General features: G+C 38.5%; 1 protein-coding gene across 1 annotated transcript in view; it reads right to left on the reverse strand.

Annotated features, from left to right (window-relative positions):
- Positions 1-366: 366 nt before the first annotated feature.
- The window catches only part of CCDC148 (coiled-coil domain containing 148), a 324753-nt gene continuing 306263 nt past the window's right edge, over positions 367-18856 (reverse strand). The window contains exons 12-14 of the mRNA XM_055120683.1: positions 9582-9699; positions 7089-7229; positions 367-1714 (exon numbers count right to left, since the gene is read on the reverse strand). Of these exons, the coding sequence (XP_054976658.1) occupies positions 1568-1714; positions 7089-7229; positions 9582-9699 (406 nt within the window). The 3' untranslated portion in view covers positions 367-1567. The remainder of the gene's footprint in view (positions 1715-7088; positions 7230-9581; positions 9700-18856) is intronic.

Consider the following 18856-nt stretch of genomic DNA (forward strand, 5'->3'; position numbering starts at 1 on the left):
TAATATGGAAGACATGATGCAAAGGCTAAATATGAAGGGTATTATAATAAATTTTGGGTTACAGATAAAGGATTTTGCCCATAGAATGTTGGTGAGGGTTTATTCTGATGAACTAGGCATGTGGTATTATCTCATCAAGATTGCAACAGATAAAAAACCAAAATTTTGAACAGTCTGATTAGTCTTTTTGTACATTTTTCTAGCCACTGCATGAAGCCTACAACATTAGTCTAGAGTCTGTGTGATAACAATAGAGAAAAGAAGGGGGTTAATAAGATTGGCAACTTTAAACAACATTGAATATTCTGATTTTAGTAATAGCAAGGAGAAAAAAGAACCCACAAAAACATAATTTTTATTTGAAATATTTGTTTCCTATAAATTTCTAGCTATTTAATAATTTGGAAATTGTAATAGAATTTTTTTAAAAATTCATTTTAATGTAGACAAATAAACCACAACTGTTGATACAATTCTAAAGTTGAAATTGATTAGATAACAAAGAGGAATTAGGAGGTATTGCATTGTCTAGAGACCTCAGGGTCTATGGTCTGGGCCAATGAGTTGATATGGTTGCAGGTATGGAAGGTGGGCATGTTTGCTGGGGCTTCAGGAAGTAGTGGCGGTGGCGAGGCTGTCCACCCCAATTATAAGAAGACAACAGCATTCTCAGCCTGGGAACCCGGGTACCTGAAATTATGTGTAATTTAGCATCACTGCAGAGAATTTTAGTGTAGTGGTGCCAGGGCATTGGCAGGGCAGGTTCCTGGTCTACCTGCCTCACAAGGGTGCCCCAGTGTCTTCAGCTATGGGGACCAGTGTATCCATGGCTTGCATCATTTTAGAGATTTAGTACAGGAGGGCCCATGACTGAGTCACCATGGTGGCCCCTGGGAAGTGGATGTAGCTGCTAGGGCTTCCGGAAGTACAGTGGGGCACAGGAAAGGATTTTAAATATCATAAATAAAATTTTATTTTTTCTAAAGCACATAGAAATATTTTTTCCTCACCAAAACATATAGTCTCATGCTTGAAACTCTATTTCTAATTTATTCTTTACAAGCTAATTTGCAAAATGAAATTGTTTGGATGATTGGTTTGCAGTAAACATGGTGTATCAAATTGGTTTCTAAATTTAGGAAAAGGTTGGGTCTCTTCTTATAGTAATCAGGAAATAATAGAAGTATTAATGATAATGAAACTTCCATAATTAAAAAGTCAAATTCTGAAATAATAAGCAGAAATTAACATTAGCAGGTAACAGCAATATAAATTATAATTCACACAACTGGTTATCTTTCTGTTCTTTTCATGAAATAACACAACCTCCAAAATATAACTTCTTAAATGTACTATATCTGTCAATTAATTTCCATAGTCTTGCTTAATTTAGTAACTTGAACATTAGACATAGGAATCATAAATGAGGCAAAGTTGTTTTAATACTTACTATGATTTCCCTAGCTGAGATTTTAAACTCATTTAGAAAGTAGTAATTGTTATTATCTATATAGATATATTACATTAAAAAACTTTATTAATGTACACTAGAATTTTAGGATGAGCTCTAGATTTTAAATACAGTAGATTCCATATCCTTTCTTGGAGGTTTTTGAGGACTGATTTTTGGTAGTGTCTCTTTGGCATATGATGTTTTGTGAAGTCCAGCTTCTCTAAGTGCCAACTCAAAACGAAGTCTAGGGTCAGAAATTATCTGTGGAAATAAAATACAATTTAAATAGTAATTCACTTACCTAGATTAAATCTTATCATTTAGTTCCATTTCCCCCAAGCTGCATAATTTGTTTTTGCTGAACAGAGAATTAGATGGTAATCAATGCTGTGTGTATACAGAGACTATATGCAGGCTATTTTTATTGAAAACACTCAACACTTTAAGAGTAGAAAATATTATGTACTATATTATACAAAATACTAATATATTAAAATTATTTAAAAGGTGGGGTGAAAGAAGCCAACTTTCAAATGAGAATTATATAATATATACAATAATTGAGTAAAATGAATTCAAACTGCATTCAACCTTCTGAATCTCTTTAAATAGACATTTTAATTTCCACATCATTTGGCAATATGCAAATTAAGTTCAAACACATGGCCACTACTGGAAAAGCAAAATCAATAGAACTTTTCTTCCAAGGCCGGATTTCTATTTCAAGCAGAACTGGAAAAATGCTTCCATCAATCTAATTCTAAGTGGGAATAGACATAAGAGTGGTTCAATTTCTGTTTTTATTCATAGCTGATTGGACCTTATTCCTCCTTCTGTGAATATTAAATGTCAACAGACCCTCTTTGCACTGATAACAAGGTGACCACATATAGATTTTAGATAATGAGGCATTGTGTATGGACTTGAAATCCCTATAGAAAATGGGGTATTGCAAGTGGTCTTTCCTTCAAGGAAGTCTTAGACTAACAGTGATAATAAAAATGTGCACTGGTAGTAGACTGTGGCTACATGTGATAGATACGCCAAGAATATAAAGACCTGGAGATCTGCCTCTTGTGACAGAGGACACTTGGGCTAACTATAAAGTCCAACTTATTCTGCTGTAAATAGCAAGGTGAAAGAAAGAAAGATCAAACAAGAAAGGAGAACAAATGCAAATCAGAGGTAAGATTGGCCAACTCTGGCTCAGAGAAGTTTTGGTAGATCATCAAATTTCCATTAGGGAACACTGGAAAAGGACTGCGAAGACTGGACTGGAGCAATAGCGCAGCAGGTAGGACGTTTGCCTTGCACAGGTCGACCTGGGGTTTGATTCCTCTGTCCCTCTCGGAGAGCCTGGCAAGCTACCGAGATTATTGCGTCCACATGGCAGAGCCTGGCAAGCTACCCATGGTGTATTCAATATGCCAACACAGTAACAAGAAGTCTCACAATGGAGATGTTACTGGTACCGGCTTGAGGAAATCTATGAACAACGGGACGACAGTGCTACAGTGCTACTTTTTCTAAAGTTATGGTTCACATCTGGCTGTGCTCAAGGATCACTCCTGATGGTGCTCAGGCTGCCATTGCAGTGCAGAGTATCAAACTGGGATCAATCCACGTGCAAGCCTACACCCCTGCTTAGGAACCTAAGCTCCAGTCCAGGACATGGATTTTAAAAGTTTGAAAGTTTGAAGGTCATGCCAAAGATTCTGGAGTGCTAGTAAGTTGTATTTGTTTCTGTTTTCCACATGCAATATCACCATAATTATATGAAAATGAAAGGTCTGATTATAAATGCAGTTTAAAAGGAAGGAGGGGGCAAGGAGAGCTACTATAATTGCCTAGACATAAAGTTATAAATGACTATCCTTATTTAGTCGCAATGATGGGATAATTTTTGGGAAGGCTGTGAAGGGATGAATCAATAGAATATGAAAAAAGATTGAAATATAGGAATGAGTGGTATTAATGCACGCATGTGAAAAATAATATATTTGTGTCAAAAGGGTACATAGGCCTAGATTTTACTTCTGCGTTTATTTCCAAGGATGCATGCTCTACCTGTGTGCTAGTGCATCCCTGAATTATTGCCAGGACTGTCCACTTCTCAGCTTCAGGGTTGTAAGGTTTATAATACTTGTTATTCTATATCTTAATAGATATTAAGAAAACTGTAAATTTCCTTGAACCCTGATCTGCATCTCTTCAAATCCCCTTCTTAGAGGGGGAGCCAATCAGCTTCTGAGAGATATCTAAGAAGACATATTTTTACCCTAATATGAACAAAATTGCTCTATTCTTCTACCTTTGTTTTTTCCTTCAGTGTTCTTACATGGTTAATGACAGCACCACTGAGTGATTATCATTTACCAAACTGACACTCTAGGAATGAACATTTACTGTCTCAATTCTTACAAGGACCTTGTAAATCCCTTTAAAGATAAAGGAAACAAAATGATGTTAATAGCTTGCACAAATTTACATGGCCAGTAAATAGTGTATGTGGATTTGAATCCCAAATGTAAGCTGCTTTCAGTATTACCTGCTGCCAACCAGAGGGTCATCCCATTTTATTATCCCCTCTCCTCTCAACCAGAACCATCTGTGTCCTCCACATCACTTTACCAGGCACTGTCATTGTAAAAAGATCTAACTCCACCCCCACCAATTTTTCATAAATCTGGTTATATAATGTATCGCCTTCAAAGTTCCACCTCTGCTGGTCAATGTCTTAGCAACCAAGGCCTACTTTTCTTTGCACAGTTTGATCCTAATTCATGGATCTAATCTTAGCTCTGCCAAGTCCCTTACATGGAGACAAATCAGTAAAAGACTCTCGTAGTCAAAACTCTCTTTTGCTAGTCGAAACTCTTCTTTCAAGCTTTAGACTTCACTTCTTTTCAAGCCCCGTGGTCCTATTTTGACTTCTACAATACCCTAGCAGCTTTGTAATTAATGCTTCTCCTTGCACTTAACCCCATTCCCTACAACATATTTTTGATGGTGCTTTTTTAGCTTATATCATCTGAAATGAAATTTTGTTACTGGTGCCAAATCGCCTCAACTAACATCTAACTGAGTTTCCTGCTTTATGTTTGCTCTGACTTCCCCAGCCAGGCTGTCATTCACTTCCTTCCCCTTGCTGCCACAGTCCTCACAGCCAGCCCTCAAATCTTCATTGTGGAAATTATCTCACCCTAGTGGCATTAATTCTATTCACGACTTTCCCTCCAAACCAGCTCCTCACTCCTCTCCTCCGATTGAGGAGCTCAATACCTTCATATAAAACAAGTCTAACAGGCTCAGGGTGTAAATCTGGCACCTCTGCACAATGCCAGAACAGAGTCTAGGTTCCATAAATAGCCGTCTAACTAATATGTGAATTCCCCATCTCTTTAATCCTTAGCAAAGGATCCATGACATAGCAACAGAACAATTCATTTACTAGGTAAAGCTTCATGTTTTAAAATTAAATAAGCATTTTACTTCTCTACTTGAGATTTATAAAATTAAACACTTCCTCCATTTCAGTGATGCACATTTGTCAGCCCTCCCTCCCAGAACCATCTATCCAAAAGATCCTTCTAAAATCCCTTGTCAGTTTAAGAACAGACTAAAAATGAACCAAGTTCCTCACAGAGGCTAAATCACCCTTTAATACTTTGCACAGAAGATATTTCATCTTGTCATTAACTCTAATGCACACTGCTTTCTGTTTCAATTTCTGAAAACTTTCCTCTCCTTTGTCTTTGTCAGCATCATCAGTTTTTGTTTCTAATAGAATTTGTAATGAATTTAAAAATAAATGTTTAACAAAATAGAGAAACACTTAAAAATGCAATATTAACACAACATCAAAAATGATGTAGGGGCAGGGTAGATACCTCAAAGGGCTCATGTAAGTGCTTTACATGCAGGTGGCCCTGCTCCATCCTGGCATCCAGGAGCAACTTCCTAAACATCTAGCAGTGGGTAGCACCCTCTAAGGCTCCTCCTTCCAAAAGACATTTTTTTTAATTAGAAAAAGTTTTAGGGCGCGCCTTCCGCCCAGAGATGAACCAGGAGCCGAGGCACGAGAAGCAGACCCTCCGCGCCTATTGACTGTGATCCTGAGGTCTCCTAGCCCATTTTGGCACCAGAGTGGATGCTTGCAGCCATGCATTTTGACTGTGAACTGAGCTACAACCTCGTGCAGCCCGGGGAGGGATTTTTTTCCCTCTCCACCCCATTTTTCTGAGCGAAAATGGCGGCAGCGGTAGCAGCCACGTGGTAAGAGCCACCCTCTAAGACCCCTCCACCAGGAGGTAGGACTTTCTTTAGTGACGTAGCCTGTAGGTGGTCCTGGGAGGGGGGGCGTTCCCGGTGCACCTTCTGCCCAGAGATGAACCAGGAGCCGCGGCACGAGAAGCAGACCCTCCGCTCCTATTGACTGTGATCCTGAGGTCTCCTAACCCATTTTGGCACCAGAGCGGATGCTTGCAGCCATCCATTTTGACTGTGAACTGAGCTAAAATATTAGAAACCCAATAGCGGCCGCGCGGACTTAAAGTCTTCACTCTTAGCAATGAAGAGAAATTATTAGATGATGCCTATTCAGCAGGCCTGATTGTTGGGATAAATTTCCAATCAATAATAGTGAGTTCTGTAGGGAAATATGGAATGTACTCAATATATATAGAGAATAATGGGAATATCATTAGCTACTTAGATGGGGGGTGGGGGGAGGGGGGTGTATTGGGGTTCTTGGTGGTGGAACGGGTGCACTGGTGAAGGGATGGTGGATTAATCAGTATTTGACTGTGACTTAAACCTGAAAGCTTTGTATTTTTTTTCTTTTTTTCACGGTGGTTCAATAAAATATTCCTAAAAAAAAAAAGGAGTGAAAATAAAAATCAGTGATAAATAAAAAAAAAGTTTTAATGAAAATTGTATAATATGTTCTGTTCTCTGGTCACCTATCAGCTATTTTGTAGTATTTATAACTATGAAGGCTGGGGGCTGGAGCGATAGCACAGCGGTAAGGTGTTTGCCTTGCACGAGGTCGACCCAGGTACGATTTCTCTGACCCTCTCGGAGAGCCCGGCAAGCTACCGAGAGTGTCTCACCCGCACAGCAGAGCCTGGCAAGCTACCCATAGCGTATTCAATATGCCAAAAACAGTAACAACAAGTCTAAAAAATGGAGATGTTACTGGTGCCCGCTTGAGCAAATCAATGAGCAATGGAATGACAGTGATACAGTGATACAGTGATGAAGGCTGGATGGGGCTGGAGAGATAATACAGCAGGTAGGGTGCTTGCCTTGCATACTAGGTGTGGCCCCAAAACATACAAACCAACAAAATAATTATGGGATTGGAATGATAGCAGTGAAGACACTGGTCTTGAACTCCAGCACCTCACCTGCTCCTTTGAGCCCTGCCAGGCATGAATAGGAATAAGACACACAGGATGTGTCCCCAAAATTAAAAATGATGGGGGCTATGTAACCATGTGCTATCATTTATGAATAAAAATTATGCATGGTAATGTAAATATTGAAAATAATTTATCACCCAAAACACACACTTCTGCAGTTCTTCTTGTCACTATCATGCCTTTGCATCAATCATGCTAATTCCCATAATTACCTGCTGTTCATTGTACGTATTCAGTGAGAAGAGTGGCTTTTGAAGAATAAATTCTTCCTCAGTTCCAATACCCATCCTTGCTTTTGATGCCATTGTATCTGACATCATTCTAATAGGATCAAATTGAGCAACAATAGACACCTAGAAGAGGAAAAAGCATGGCTATCTGAAACAAGATAAAAAATATACTTCTGGGCTATATCATTAATATTTAATGTCCATTAAAGTTAAGAAATTATATCAACAATACAGAAAAATTATTAAGCTAGGTTAGTTCAAGAGAGTTACAAATGTGTTAATGGTTTAAAAGCATAATAAAATGAAAGTGATTGAATTACAATTATGTTTAATCTTAGATTATTTACTTCTACCTTTCTGAGACAAAATTAAAGGAAATATTATACAGAAAATATGCATATGCAATCACTCTCAAAGTAACCAAAGCTAAAACCAAGCTAATTTTAACCACAAGAAAGCAGTCCATGGTAAAATTCTCCATGAAGCTTTCTAAAAAGTTCAACCTAATTAAACTGAATATAGAGCATATCAGATTGTAAAGTTGTCTTGACATTATTGGGCAAGATCAGTGACTTTCCTTAGTATAAAACAATTAGATTTCCAGGGTTGCAATAAACCATTGTTCTGAAAGATTTTCTTATACTGAAAAACTGCACAGTCATTTTAACCCAAATACTCTTGTCCTTTATGGTAATTGAAATCATTCAAACCTGCATTCTAATGAAAAGAAGTTACTAATTTTGTAAATTATATGCACCATTAGTAACACCTGCCTGTTAATTCCTAAACCTAGGAATTAGCATTAAAAATTTCATTTTAATGCCATTAAGAAGCTAATAACATAACTAGGGGTTCAACATACTTTAATTTTATAGTTTTCTAGACAAAACGTCTTATACTACAATTCTAAACACTGATTACAGGTACTAAGTACAGATACTTTCTCTTTTCAAAGGGTTCACAGATGTAAATAATCCTAATCGTAGGGATCGCAGTATCACATTATGAACAAGACCATGTTTAGAAACAACACAGTTTGTTTCTACAGTTTCTGTAGAGACCTTTGATATAATAATCACAATTATTAAATCAAATAATTTAAGTTTTTTGAATCTCAGATGACCAAAATTTACATTCCTTTACTTTGAATTTCTAAAACCTATTTAAGAAAAAGAAACTGTCTAGCTGCTATAATGCATTTACACTTTAGATTATACTTCTCTATACTCAGCTATACTTCTTTGATTTGAATTCAGTCTGACATTTCCTGTGTAATGTTATAGAAGCAGCTAATCACCATATCCTCTGTTTTCTCTTCTATTAAATAAAAATATCGACATAGTAGGGATATTGTAGAGATCACAGAATCTAAAACCTAAGCATTTAGAAGAAAAACTTGTATGTTTAATAAATACTCTAGCACAAATACATACTACTATAAATTTATGAAGCAGATACTATTGGTCTAAACCAATTTTTTTTAATGAAGAAGCTATGAAGTAGGAAGGCTAAGATTCAATTTTCCTCTGCCCCAAATACCAAACTGGGTTGTACAGGTTTGAAAAGCAGAGGCCAAGTTTTTCTCCAAGATTCTATGTGGTCTCCACCAAAAGGAATGGAAACCAGACAGTCATTTCCTATCAGCTAGGAAATGGTGCCAAGACTCTAGAGCTTCTGCGTCAAGCTAATCACTCCCAGACTAAAAACACTGAAAACTTAGCAAGTGAAAATACTTGATCACATTTCCCAATTTCTTAAATTCCTGCTGTTGCCATCTATTTTCAACTAGGCTAGCCTACTTTTTACTAAGCAAAGGGAAGTTTTATTTCTCAAAACAACAATATTGTTTATGTGCAAGTAAAAAAACATTTAATTTTTTTAAAATGTGGTTTCCTACCACTTTGTTGACTGTGGGATATTTCCAAACAGAGATTCCAAGGCCCCAAAATAATTATCTTGCTTGGGCTCCACCCAATTATTTTAGGAGAATAAAAATTCTTTGGCTAGATTCAGAGTTTCGTTGCTGTTCAAAGGATGCTACTGAGCTAATAAACTAGAGGTGATATTCATACATTTAAATTTGGGAGGAGACTTTTACTTTTTTCTTAAGAGCTTTACTTGATGTATTCATCACTTTTTATATTGATTGAAAATTTACTTAATTAAAAAAATTTAATTAAAGGTCTGTAATTTACAAAGTTATTGATAGTTCAGTTTTAGGCAAATAATGTTCCAGCACCAAACCCAATGAAGAAAAGAGCCTTTGTAAAAGGTGCTGACAAAGTTATTAATAAACTGGTAGTAGAAGTGGTTCCATATAAGTCTGACTGTTCCCAGAAATGAAGAACAGCATCCCACATTAGGAAAGTTACATTTTTCATAGCAGATGTCATGAACTAAGCCCTAGTAATAATGTCATTAAGAGTACTTAGAAACATTTTAAACCACCCATGACAATTTCCAAATTAAAAGCACCTGTTTTCTTAGAGCTTCTAACCGCCTCTCTCTCTCCTCTTCTTCATGTACTTCTTGAAGAGCCACTTCTTTTTTCTCCATCAAACGTTTTTCCAACAGCTCTTGTCTATACTTAACCCTTGAGAAATAATAAAGAGAAAGTTGGGAAGTCACATATAAATACAGAGGTGAAATGAATGGATGCCTGAGAAAGAAGAAGGCATTCAGAGGGAACAAGACATTCTAGTTCGGTTCTGTTTTGCTTTTTATTGACATCACATATTTAAACAATGATGCTTACATAAAATGTAATTTACCACTAGGCTAACTACTGCTAGAGAACTCAGGTCTTGGGTAGAAAAGTGTGGGGGTAAAATTCACCCTTTCTCTTTTCCTCTGAAGTCACTGTCTTAACTCTGTCAGTTGGCATATCTGCAGTCAATGTGACCAGCAGCTGATAGTTTTTCTTAAGGGAATGACTTTAAAAAGTCTCCTCAGAAGACCCTGTCACACATTCTGTGATGTTAAAAAAGCTACATTACTGATTAAGTATACATACCTAAATATAAGCATTACTAACAAACCAAACGTTGTATTATCCTTTTGGCAAGAATGTCTTTTTGGGGTGTATGTTAAGGAACTTTAAAAATATTCACATACTAGTTGAAAACACCAAGTTCATCGCCATTTGAAAGGATGTCAATTTCTAGAAGATATAGAGGATATCTGGAGACTGAACTCTTTTTTCATATATTCTATTTCTGGTTATAGCAATAAGAAAGGTCAGGCATGTAGGGTTCTCTTGAATTACATCAAGGCTATTACTAATTTCTATTTCTCTTTGAATCTGTCAACCAGAGATTCATGTCACATTGATCATTAACTGATTTTTCCCCATCTTATATATTTGGTGTGTACTTTAAAGGTCAAGTTCCAGCAAATGTTTTCATTTTGCTTCCCAGAAAGTACTAATCTTGTAGACTTAATAATAAACTGTCTTTTTCCCCCTAAAAAATGCACTTTGACTGTAGATGGCAGCAAAAACATGATTTTCTTTAGTGTTATTTTTTTTATACTCTTAAAACCATCAGACATTCAAACAGGGTATTTTGGAAGAATTTTTGTCAAAAAACAGTGACAACAAGTCTCACAATGGAGATGGTATTGGTACCTGCTTGAGCAAATCGATGAACAATGGGACGACAGTGCTGCAGTGCTACGGTTTCATTGGTTTGGGGGCCATCCCTGGGGAACTCAGCACTTACTTCTGGCTCTGTGCTCAATGATGACTCCTGGCAGTGCTCAAAGGACCATATGTAGTGCTGGAGAGTGGGCATATGCACAGCAAAACCCTTAACATATTCTCCTATCTCTCAGGTTCAAAATAAGGCATGTTTTTAATACGAGTTTTAAAACCCAAGCTCCTTTGACCATCTGCTGGATTTCTTTATGGCAATAACCCTTATTATCTTCTTTTCCAAGCTAGTTCATTGAATTAACATTCAACTGACATCAATATTGTTAGGATCAATTTATTTTTGTCATTTTGGGTCATACCTGGTGATGCTCAGGGATTAGGCCTGACTCTGCACTCAGGAATTATTCCAGGCATGCTCGGAAGACTATATAGGATGCTGGGGATCGAACTTGGATCAGTTGCATGCAAGACAAATGCCCTCCCCGCTGTACTATCACTCAGACCCTCACATTAATTTTATTTTTAATGGACACTTGGGGATTTGTGGGACTAGGAGACAATTGTCTTCTCTCCTCTGTCAGTGCTAGATTAAAGTCTATTTGTGTTTTTGGCCACATAGGCTTGTTTTTGTTTGTTTTAATTTCTTTTCTTTTCGTTTTGGGTCACACCCAGCGATGCACAGGGGTCACTCCTGGTTCATGCACTCAGGAATTACTTCTGCCAGTGCCCAGGAGGACCATAAGGGATGCGGGGAATCAAACCTGGGTCGGCCGCGTGTAAGGCAAAGGCCCTAGCCACTGTGTTATTGCTCGATCCCCCACACAGGCTTGTTTTTAATATGCACACCTGTTTCCTCCAGGTATGTGCCTTCCTTCAACCTTTTTTATCCTAATTCCAATTCATTAAGAATCAGGTCTCAGGCTAAGTTCTTTTTCATAGCTAAGATTTTTTTTTTCAACTTCATCACCTTATTGGGTGGGGTGGGGGTGGCAAAATTCCTTTATTAATTTCATCTCAAAGATAAAGAAATGAAGATAGAAGTTGATGTTACACACCTCGGCTGTTGTCACACCTCGGCTGTTGTATCCATTAAGTGTCATGTCTGGAAACCAAATCCAGGCAAACAGAGCTCCTGCTCACCACTTGCCTTCTCATTCCCCTGCAGTTAATCACTATGCCCCTCTTTCCACTCCTCAGAGGCTCCTCTAATGTCCCTGTGCTACCTATTGTCAGAGTACAAAGGCTCCCATTCAGAAACCTGAAGTTTTGGTGAGGGGACAAAAAGATACTCCTCAGGAAGATGTGTGCTGAAAGTAGATAATGGGCTAAACTGATAATGACCTTTCAGTGTCTGTGTTACAAGCCATAATACCCAAAAGTAGAGAGAGAGAGTATGGGGAATATTGTCTACCATGGAGGCATGGGGAGGGCGGGAGAGGTGGAGGGTATACTGGGGATTTCGGTGATGGTGAATGTGCACTGATGGAGGGATGGGTGTTTGATCATTGTGAGATTGTAACCCAAACATGAAAGCTTGTAACTATCTCACGGTAATTCAATAAAAATTTTTTAAAAATAGAAAAAATAAGTTATACCTTGACTTAAGAGAGTATCAGGTCAACTGAGGAATTGGAGAAAGTCACGGATGCTACTTGCCGGTTGTGGTAAGAATGATAGGCCACAAAAATAAGTGTGATGGAAGACACAACATCTGAGCTGCTTTTGAGGATTAGGAATTGTAGGTGCATGGGGGATGCAAGTTCGTTAAAGGAAGAGCAGTCATCCAAGCAGAGACAACCCAGTCAAGCCTTAGGCTTACAGCTCAGAGTGGGTACCTCATTGACCACACTGGCATAGACTCCTGCAAGGGAAGAATTCAGTGTGGTAGAAAAGAGTGAGTGAGTGACCATGATGAAGAACCTCAGAGAAATACTGGCAAGACTCATCTTGGCAGTTTGATGGTTCTCTCAGCAAGATGCATTCCTGGGGAGGAAAGGCTCTGAAGAATTTTATCCTGAAACTGGTATTGAAAAAGAACAGGGAGAGCAAAGGAAAGAAGAAAGCAATATATCCTTGTAGAGTACAAAACCCAGATTTAGAAGGAAAATCTAAGCTCCTCTGATGAGTTCTGACTGGTCTCTTCATCATGTTCAACATCAGGAGACAGTACAGTCAGGCTCATGGATTAAAAAGGACACAAGCAGATAGCTCTCCTTTTCCTACGTCTCCATGTCATGGGAGGCTATATTTCTCTTTCTCTCCATTTTCACTTAGGTATGACACACTCTCCCTAATGAGGTTCTACTCAATTGAAGCACTGAGTACAAGCTAAGTGAACTACTGTGAAGTTTCAATTAAAAGATACCCTGGGATTTGACAATTACCATATGCTAATTTTCTGAACCTTTGGAAAGTTTCTCTTCCTTTGGGGATATAGAGGTTGCTTTGTCTGCAACAAAGTTTTGTCTACTTTGTGGAAAAGTAATAGTTTTTTAAGTTAGAGGAGCTTGACTAGTGAGGAATAAACTGCCAATAAGCAGAGCATTTGCACCTATATGGTAAAGACTCAGGTACTTTGAGGCTCATTCACTTAATATTTATTGAGCACCCCAGCACCTGCTATGCGCCAATCTCTGTGCTTGGCGTTGGAATTAAAACTTTGACAGAGGAGATGTGCATCTGTCCTCACACACTTGAATCTGATGGGGGAATAGAAATATCTAGACCATTTCTTTTGGAGTGTTTCAGTTTGGAATGATCAAAAGTGAATAATGAAATTGGGCAGTGACAAAAGCTAAGGATGGTGGTGGGGGGCATATTGTGAATTTTACAAGCATTCGGACTTTCAATTAGAGAAATACAGCAAGCTGAAGGTTCTTGCCTAAAAAATGGAGTGTGGGTTGCAAGGAGACAAGACCTGAGTTATTTAGATAATAAGGTATTGGTTTAGAGCAGAATGAGAGGATGGAGGAAAAGGAAATACATAGAGAAACTGTATATTTAAATCTGTGTGGAAAACAGAATAGGAACTGATAGGTCTGTGGGAAAATGGAAGAGACAGAGAAAGAAATTAAGGATTTTATCTTGCATATAAGGGATGGAGAAGGACTTGTGTTCAAGTTGGACATAGATGTGCCTTTACAAGATCTGGGCTAAAGAAACAGGTGAGTAATCAGTGATATGGAATTGAGGGTATGAGGCAGATGGTATCAATCAGCAAGAGAATATAGAGTAAGAAGAGAAGTAAGCTGAGCATTGATTCCCAAGGAAATGACATTTAGAAAAGGAACAGAAGAGGAAACGGCCCATGTTTTTCTTTCAGGAAATGAGAGATACTCTAAAATATAAGAAACTCAACCGAATCAAGGAGGACCAAAGTAGAGGCAAAAATAGGACAGTGGTTATCCCTAGAACACCCCCTGATGTTGTGACAGATCCACTAGGGGTCATGTAGGTTAAGAAAAGACACATAGAAGTGTTTCTGGAAATCTTTGCCCCATTCTGAAATGGGCAAGCTGATTTCAAAAGACTCCCCACCCTCCATAGAAAAACTCTATAAGTCCCCCTGAACACAAGTTACAAGCTTCTCTTTCTATTCCTTCACCAATCTATAAGACCTCTTACTCCAAATATTTTGCTTCATTACTCTTTCATACGGCTTTGGTGGGGTCAGGAAAGATGTGAATAGATTAGTTCACCGTTACAATGTCAAATGCTACAGAGTACAATAAAATACACAATCAAAACAGGACGTCACCTGTGATTTCACCAAGAGCAATGAGGAGCGAAAGGAGGCTGAGGCATTAGAGGCTTTGAGAAGTATGGAGACTGCACTATCAATGAGACTGATACTAATGGGGATGATAGGAATTGGGGAGCATTGGAGGAACCTAGAGCAGTTCTTGGTGGCATTAGTTCCAATGTGATGGTTCAGATTACTGATGACCTTGAACACTTGCCAAGGGGAAATTTAAAGAAACAGATGACACACTCAATTTCTCTTTTAATGGATGGTATGGTTAAACTCAGACAATTCACTTTAAAACAGGAACTCCCCTGATGCCCTTTTTCTTTTCTTACTCTGCATAGAAAAACTTCTTTGCCTAAAGAGAAGTGATGCAGAAAAACTCTTGGGAGAAAGCCAAATACTCACATATTCATGGAAAAAGAAAATAGTAACACACAGTAAAGGCAATCATTTGGAAAATTTTCCACATAAATACTTTGAGCCATTTGAGGGAGCAGATTTTCTCCAAATTAAACTGGTTCTGTGAAAGTCAAAGAAATGGCTGAACTCAAAATGGTCTTCAGGTTGTACACTGAATTTCTAAACAGGAATCCCATGTTCATCTTTTAGTCAGTTTTTCACTCCCTAAACTACAAAGGTTCAAAGTGCTGCAAGAGAGGCATTCTTGGATTTCTTTGAGGGGAGGAAAAGCATAGTTGTTCAAAAACAACAGCTGCTGCAGAATCAGGCACAATATTAACAATAATCTGAGGAGGATTTTCTTAAGCTTTCCAGGCATGAGTGTGAGTATAGTTGAAGGAACAGAAAGCTTTCATGTAGAAATGGAGAGTTTATGTATCATTTAGGAGACTGCTACATATGGATTGCCCTCTAAAATGAGTATACAAATGCAAATGGTTTGGAAATACCTTACTGGTCAGTAAAGGCCTCCCTTTGCACTTCAATAAAACTTTAGCTGGACTGGGTTTAAGTATTAAATGCAAAATCTTGACCTCTCTCTTCTCAGCAATTACAAGTAACTTCAAAAAAGCTATAGCAACAGGAGGAAGAAGGACATCTGAAAATAATAGCTTGATTTTTTTGCACATCTTAAAAAAAATCTTAAGCAGAAAATTCTAAGACCTGCCTTAATTAAGGTATACCCTATCCCTCCCCTCCTCCCCCAAATGTTTGAGGGAAGTACGCTGCCCTATTAAAGACAGCTTAACTTGACTAACTTGCTGCTTAGGCTCTAGGTCATGTGACTTACCCAACATTGAACAGAGATCCTTCAATAGGCTCATGCTGAAAGTGCTACAGGTAGAGGTATTTCATGGGCAGCATCATGAAGAACTGGTTTTGAAACCACTTTTGAAGGATCAAAGAGGTAGTCCAGGAAGTAAGGCAGTTGTTTGGTTTAGGCCACTTTCTTTGTACCATGATTTAATCCCCAGCACCACATATGATCCCCTGAGAACCCCCAGTGGGGGCCCATCCCCACAAATACAAAAAAGAAAACTCATTTTTGGATAAATCCACTCTGACTGTTCTTCCCACTAAAAGAAAAAACTCTTTCAGGAGGGATGGAGTACCCCAGCAGAAAACAAATGTGAAGATCAATATATAGGCAGACTGGTGGCAGCACCTGGCAAAAGGTACAAGGAGCAGCTCCGTGGCAAAAGCCCCTGATTTGCAAAGGTAAAGTTGAAACCTCAAAACCCAATCCCACCCACATGGGAGTGGGGGAGCTGTGGGGATTGGGAGCAGTTCTGGTTACTGTGCTTGTGCTTGGGACCCATGGTCACAATAGATTTGTGATTGATGACCTGAAATTAAAGTATACATCTCCTAATGATGCCACAGCCAAGAGGCGCAGCCCTCAGCAGACACCACCTTCTAGGGGCACCATGATCAAGAGTGTGAGAGCCACAACTAGGCATGTGTACTATTCCCTTCATTACTAGAACAGCAAAATCCCACCAACAGTAAATGAAAGTGGGATGGCAGGAGGGTGAAATGGAGAGAAGAGAATCCAGTCCAGAAGAAAGGAAAACGACAAAATGGTACCAGAAATGGAAGTCTACTCAGTTGGGATTCTGACTAAGGGGATCCATAGAGACTAATTTCTGCAAATATAAATCAAATTGCTACAAGACTGGCATCCTGGTACAGATAATCATGGGGCAAAACCAAAGAGGATTCACAGAATCTGCAGATCAGGAGATAAACCCATGCCAGCCAGACATTGACCACTCTAGCTCAAAGTGCTATCAGGTTCCATTGGAAGGACAAAGACAACCCCCTACTGGAAATTTATTACTGAAATTAATCAACATATAATCAGTTGAGGACCTGACTGACATGTCAAATACTCTCCTGGATAGGCAAAATAAAACAGTGTAAAAGAGGACTTAAAAAATTCCCCCTGGGGGCTGAAGTGATAGCACAGCCGGTGTGGCATTTGCCTTGCAGGTGACTGACCCAGGTTCTATTCCCAGCATCCCATATGGTCCCCTGAACACCGCCAGAAGTAATTCCTGAGTGTACAGCCAGGAGTTACACCAGAGCATTGCTAAGTGTGACCCAAAAAGCGAAAAAAAAATTCCCCCTCAAAAATTTGAAATAGTGGGAAAGTGTAATTGTGGCGCTATTGGTATTGAAATACTGAATGTAATCAATTAATATGAACAACCTTATGAAAATAAAATTTAAATTTTTTAAAAAAATCCCCCTCTCTTGTCTTGCATTATTTGTGGTTTATCACTCATAAACATGCCCATATTAACTCTAGAAAAATGCATAACATTGTTCTTAGTAAGTTATTTTAGAATTTGTCCCAAAGTCCTAAGTTGGAGAGCCTTCTTATATTGCTGTAAAGTGAGAAATATCAGTAATTATCTTTAAAATCATATACTTTATGTATATCACACTTTGAAGTCCCCCTCAAAAATTTGAAATACATTCTCATCAGTGGAAAACTTATTATCAAATATTTCCTTGTTAACAGAGCTGTATTCTTGGGGGATAAATTCCAACAAAAATAGTGAGTCTGTTTTGAAACTCCAACAACAATAGTGAGTTGTGTGTTGAAATCTGGAATGTAATCAAGATAAAGAGAAAAGGAAGTGAAATTACCACTCACGCACGGGGGGGGGGGGGCTGGGGGGTGAGGGGTGGGATGTATACTGTTTTTTTTTGTTTTTGTTTTTGTTTTTATTGGTGGAGGAATATGGGCACTGGTGAAGGGATGGGTGTTTGAGCATTGTATAACTGAGATATAAGCCTGAGAACTTTGTAACTTTCCACTTGGTGATTCAATAAAATAAATTAAAAAAAATTCAAAATAGTGGGAAAGTGTAATTGTGGCGTTATTGGTATTGAAATACTGAATGTAATCAATGAATATGAACAACCTTATGAAAATAAAATTTTTAAAAAATTTTTAAATACCCCCTCTTGTCTTGCATTATTTGCGGTGCATCACTCATAAACATGCCCATATTAACTCTAGAAAAATGCAGAACATTGTTTTTAGTAAGTTATTTTAGAATTTATCCCTAAGTTCTAAGTTGGAGAGCCTTCTTCTTATATTGCTGTAAAGTGAGAAATATCAGTAATTATCTTTAAAGTCATACACTTATGTAGAATGATATAGATTTTGGCTGCCAAAATTTCACAGATGACTATAGCAGAATTTTATGGTGCGCTCAGACACTGGTAAAATCTCCCCAGTTGATTCTAAAGTACATCCTAGGCTGAGAATCAATATGCCAGGCCAAGTGGTTCTCAAACTAGAGCTTTAAAGCAGATAATGCTCCATCACCACAGGTTTCTAAAGTAGGAGCAGGGAGACAGACCCTAAAAATTTGTCTCCAGCAGGTTTCCACGTGATGCTGAGCATATTAACCTGGGGATCACACTTTGAGGACTACAGCATCACTGTCACTGTCATCCCATTGCTCATCGATTTGCTCGAGCGGGCACCGGTAACGTCTCATTGTAAGACTGGTTGTTACTGTTTTTGGCATCTCGAATTCGACACGGGTAGCTTGCCAGGCTCTTCCCTAAGGGCAAGATACTCTTGGTAGCTTGCCGGACTCTCCGAGAGGGGTGGAGGAATAGAACCCGGGTTGGCCCCGAGTACAGCATAGATGAAGATTTAAATTAGAGGTATTCTGCCTGATTGTTGTTATCTAGGTTCAAATCAGGCAGTGCTGATTTCTGTTTGCATCTACTTCATGGCAGACTGTGGGATTGACCCAAACTAGAACTTCTGCTTTTGTGATACTAATATCCGGAGTGGAACCTTATAACCCCATCTCACCTACCCCCATGGCATCATCACACATGCAATGATGAGTTCCCACATGA

Source organism: Sorex araneus, chromosome X (genome assembly GCF_027595985.1).
Source record: "Sorex araneus isolate mSorAra2 chromosome X, mSorAra2.pri, whole genome shotgun sequence".
In the NCBI taxonomy this organism is placed as follows: Eukaryota; Metazoa; Chordata; class Mammalia; order Eulipotyphla; family Soricidae; genus Sorex; species Sorex araneus.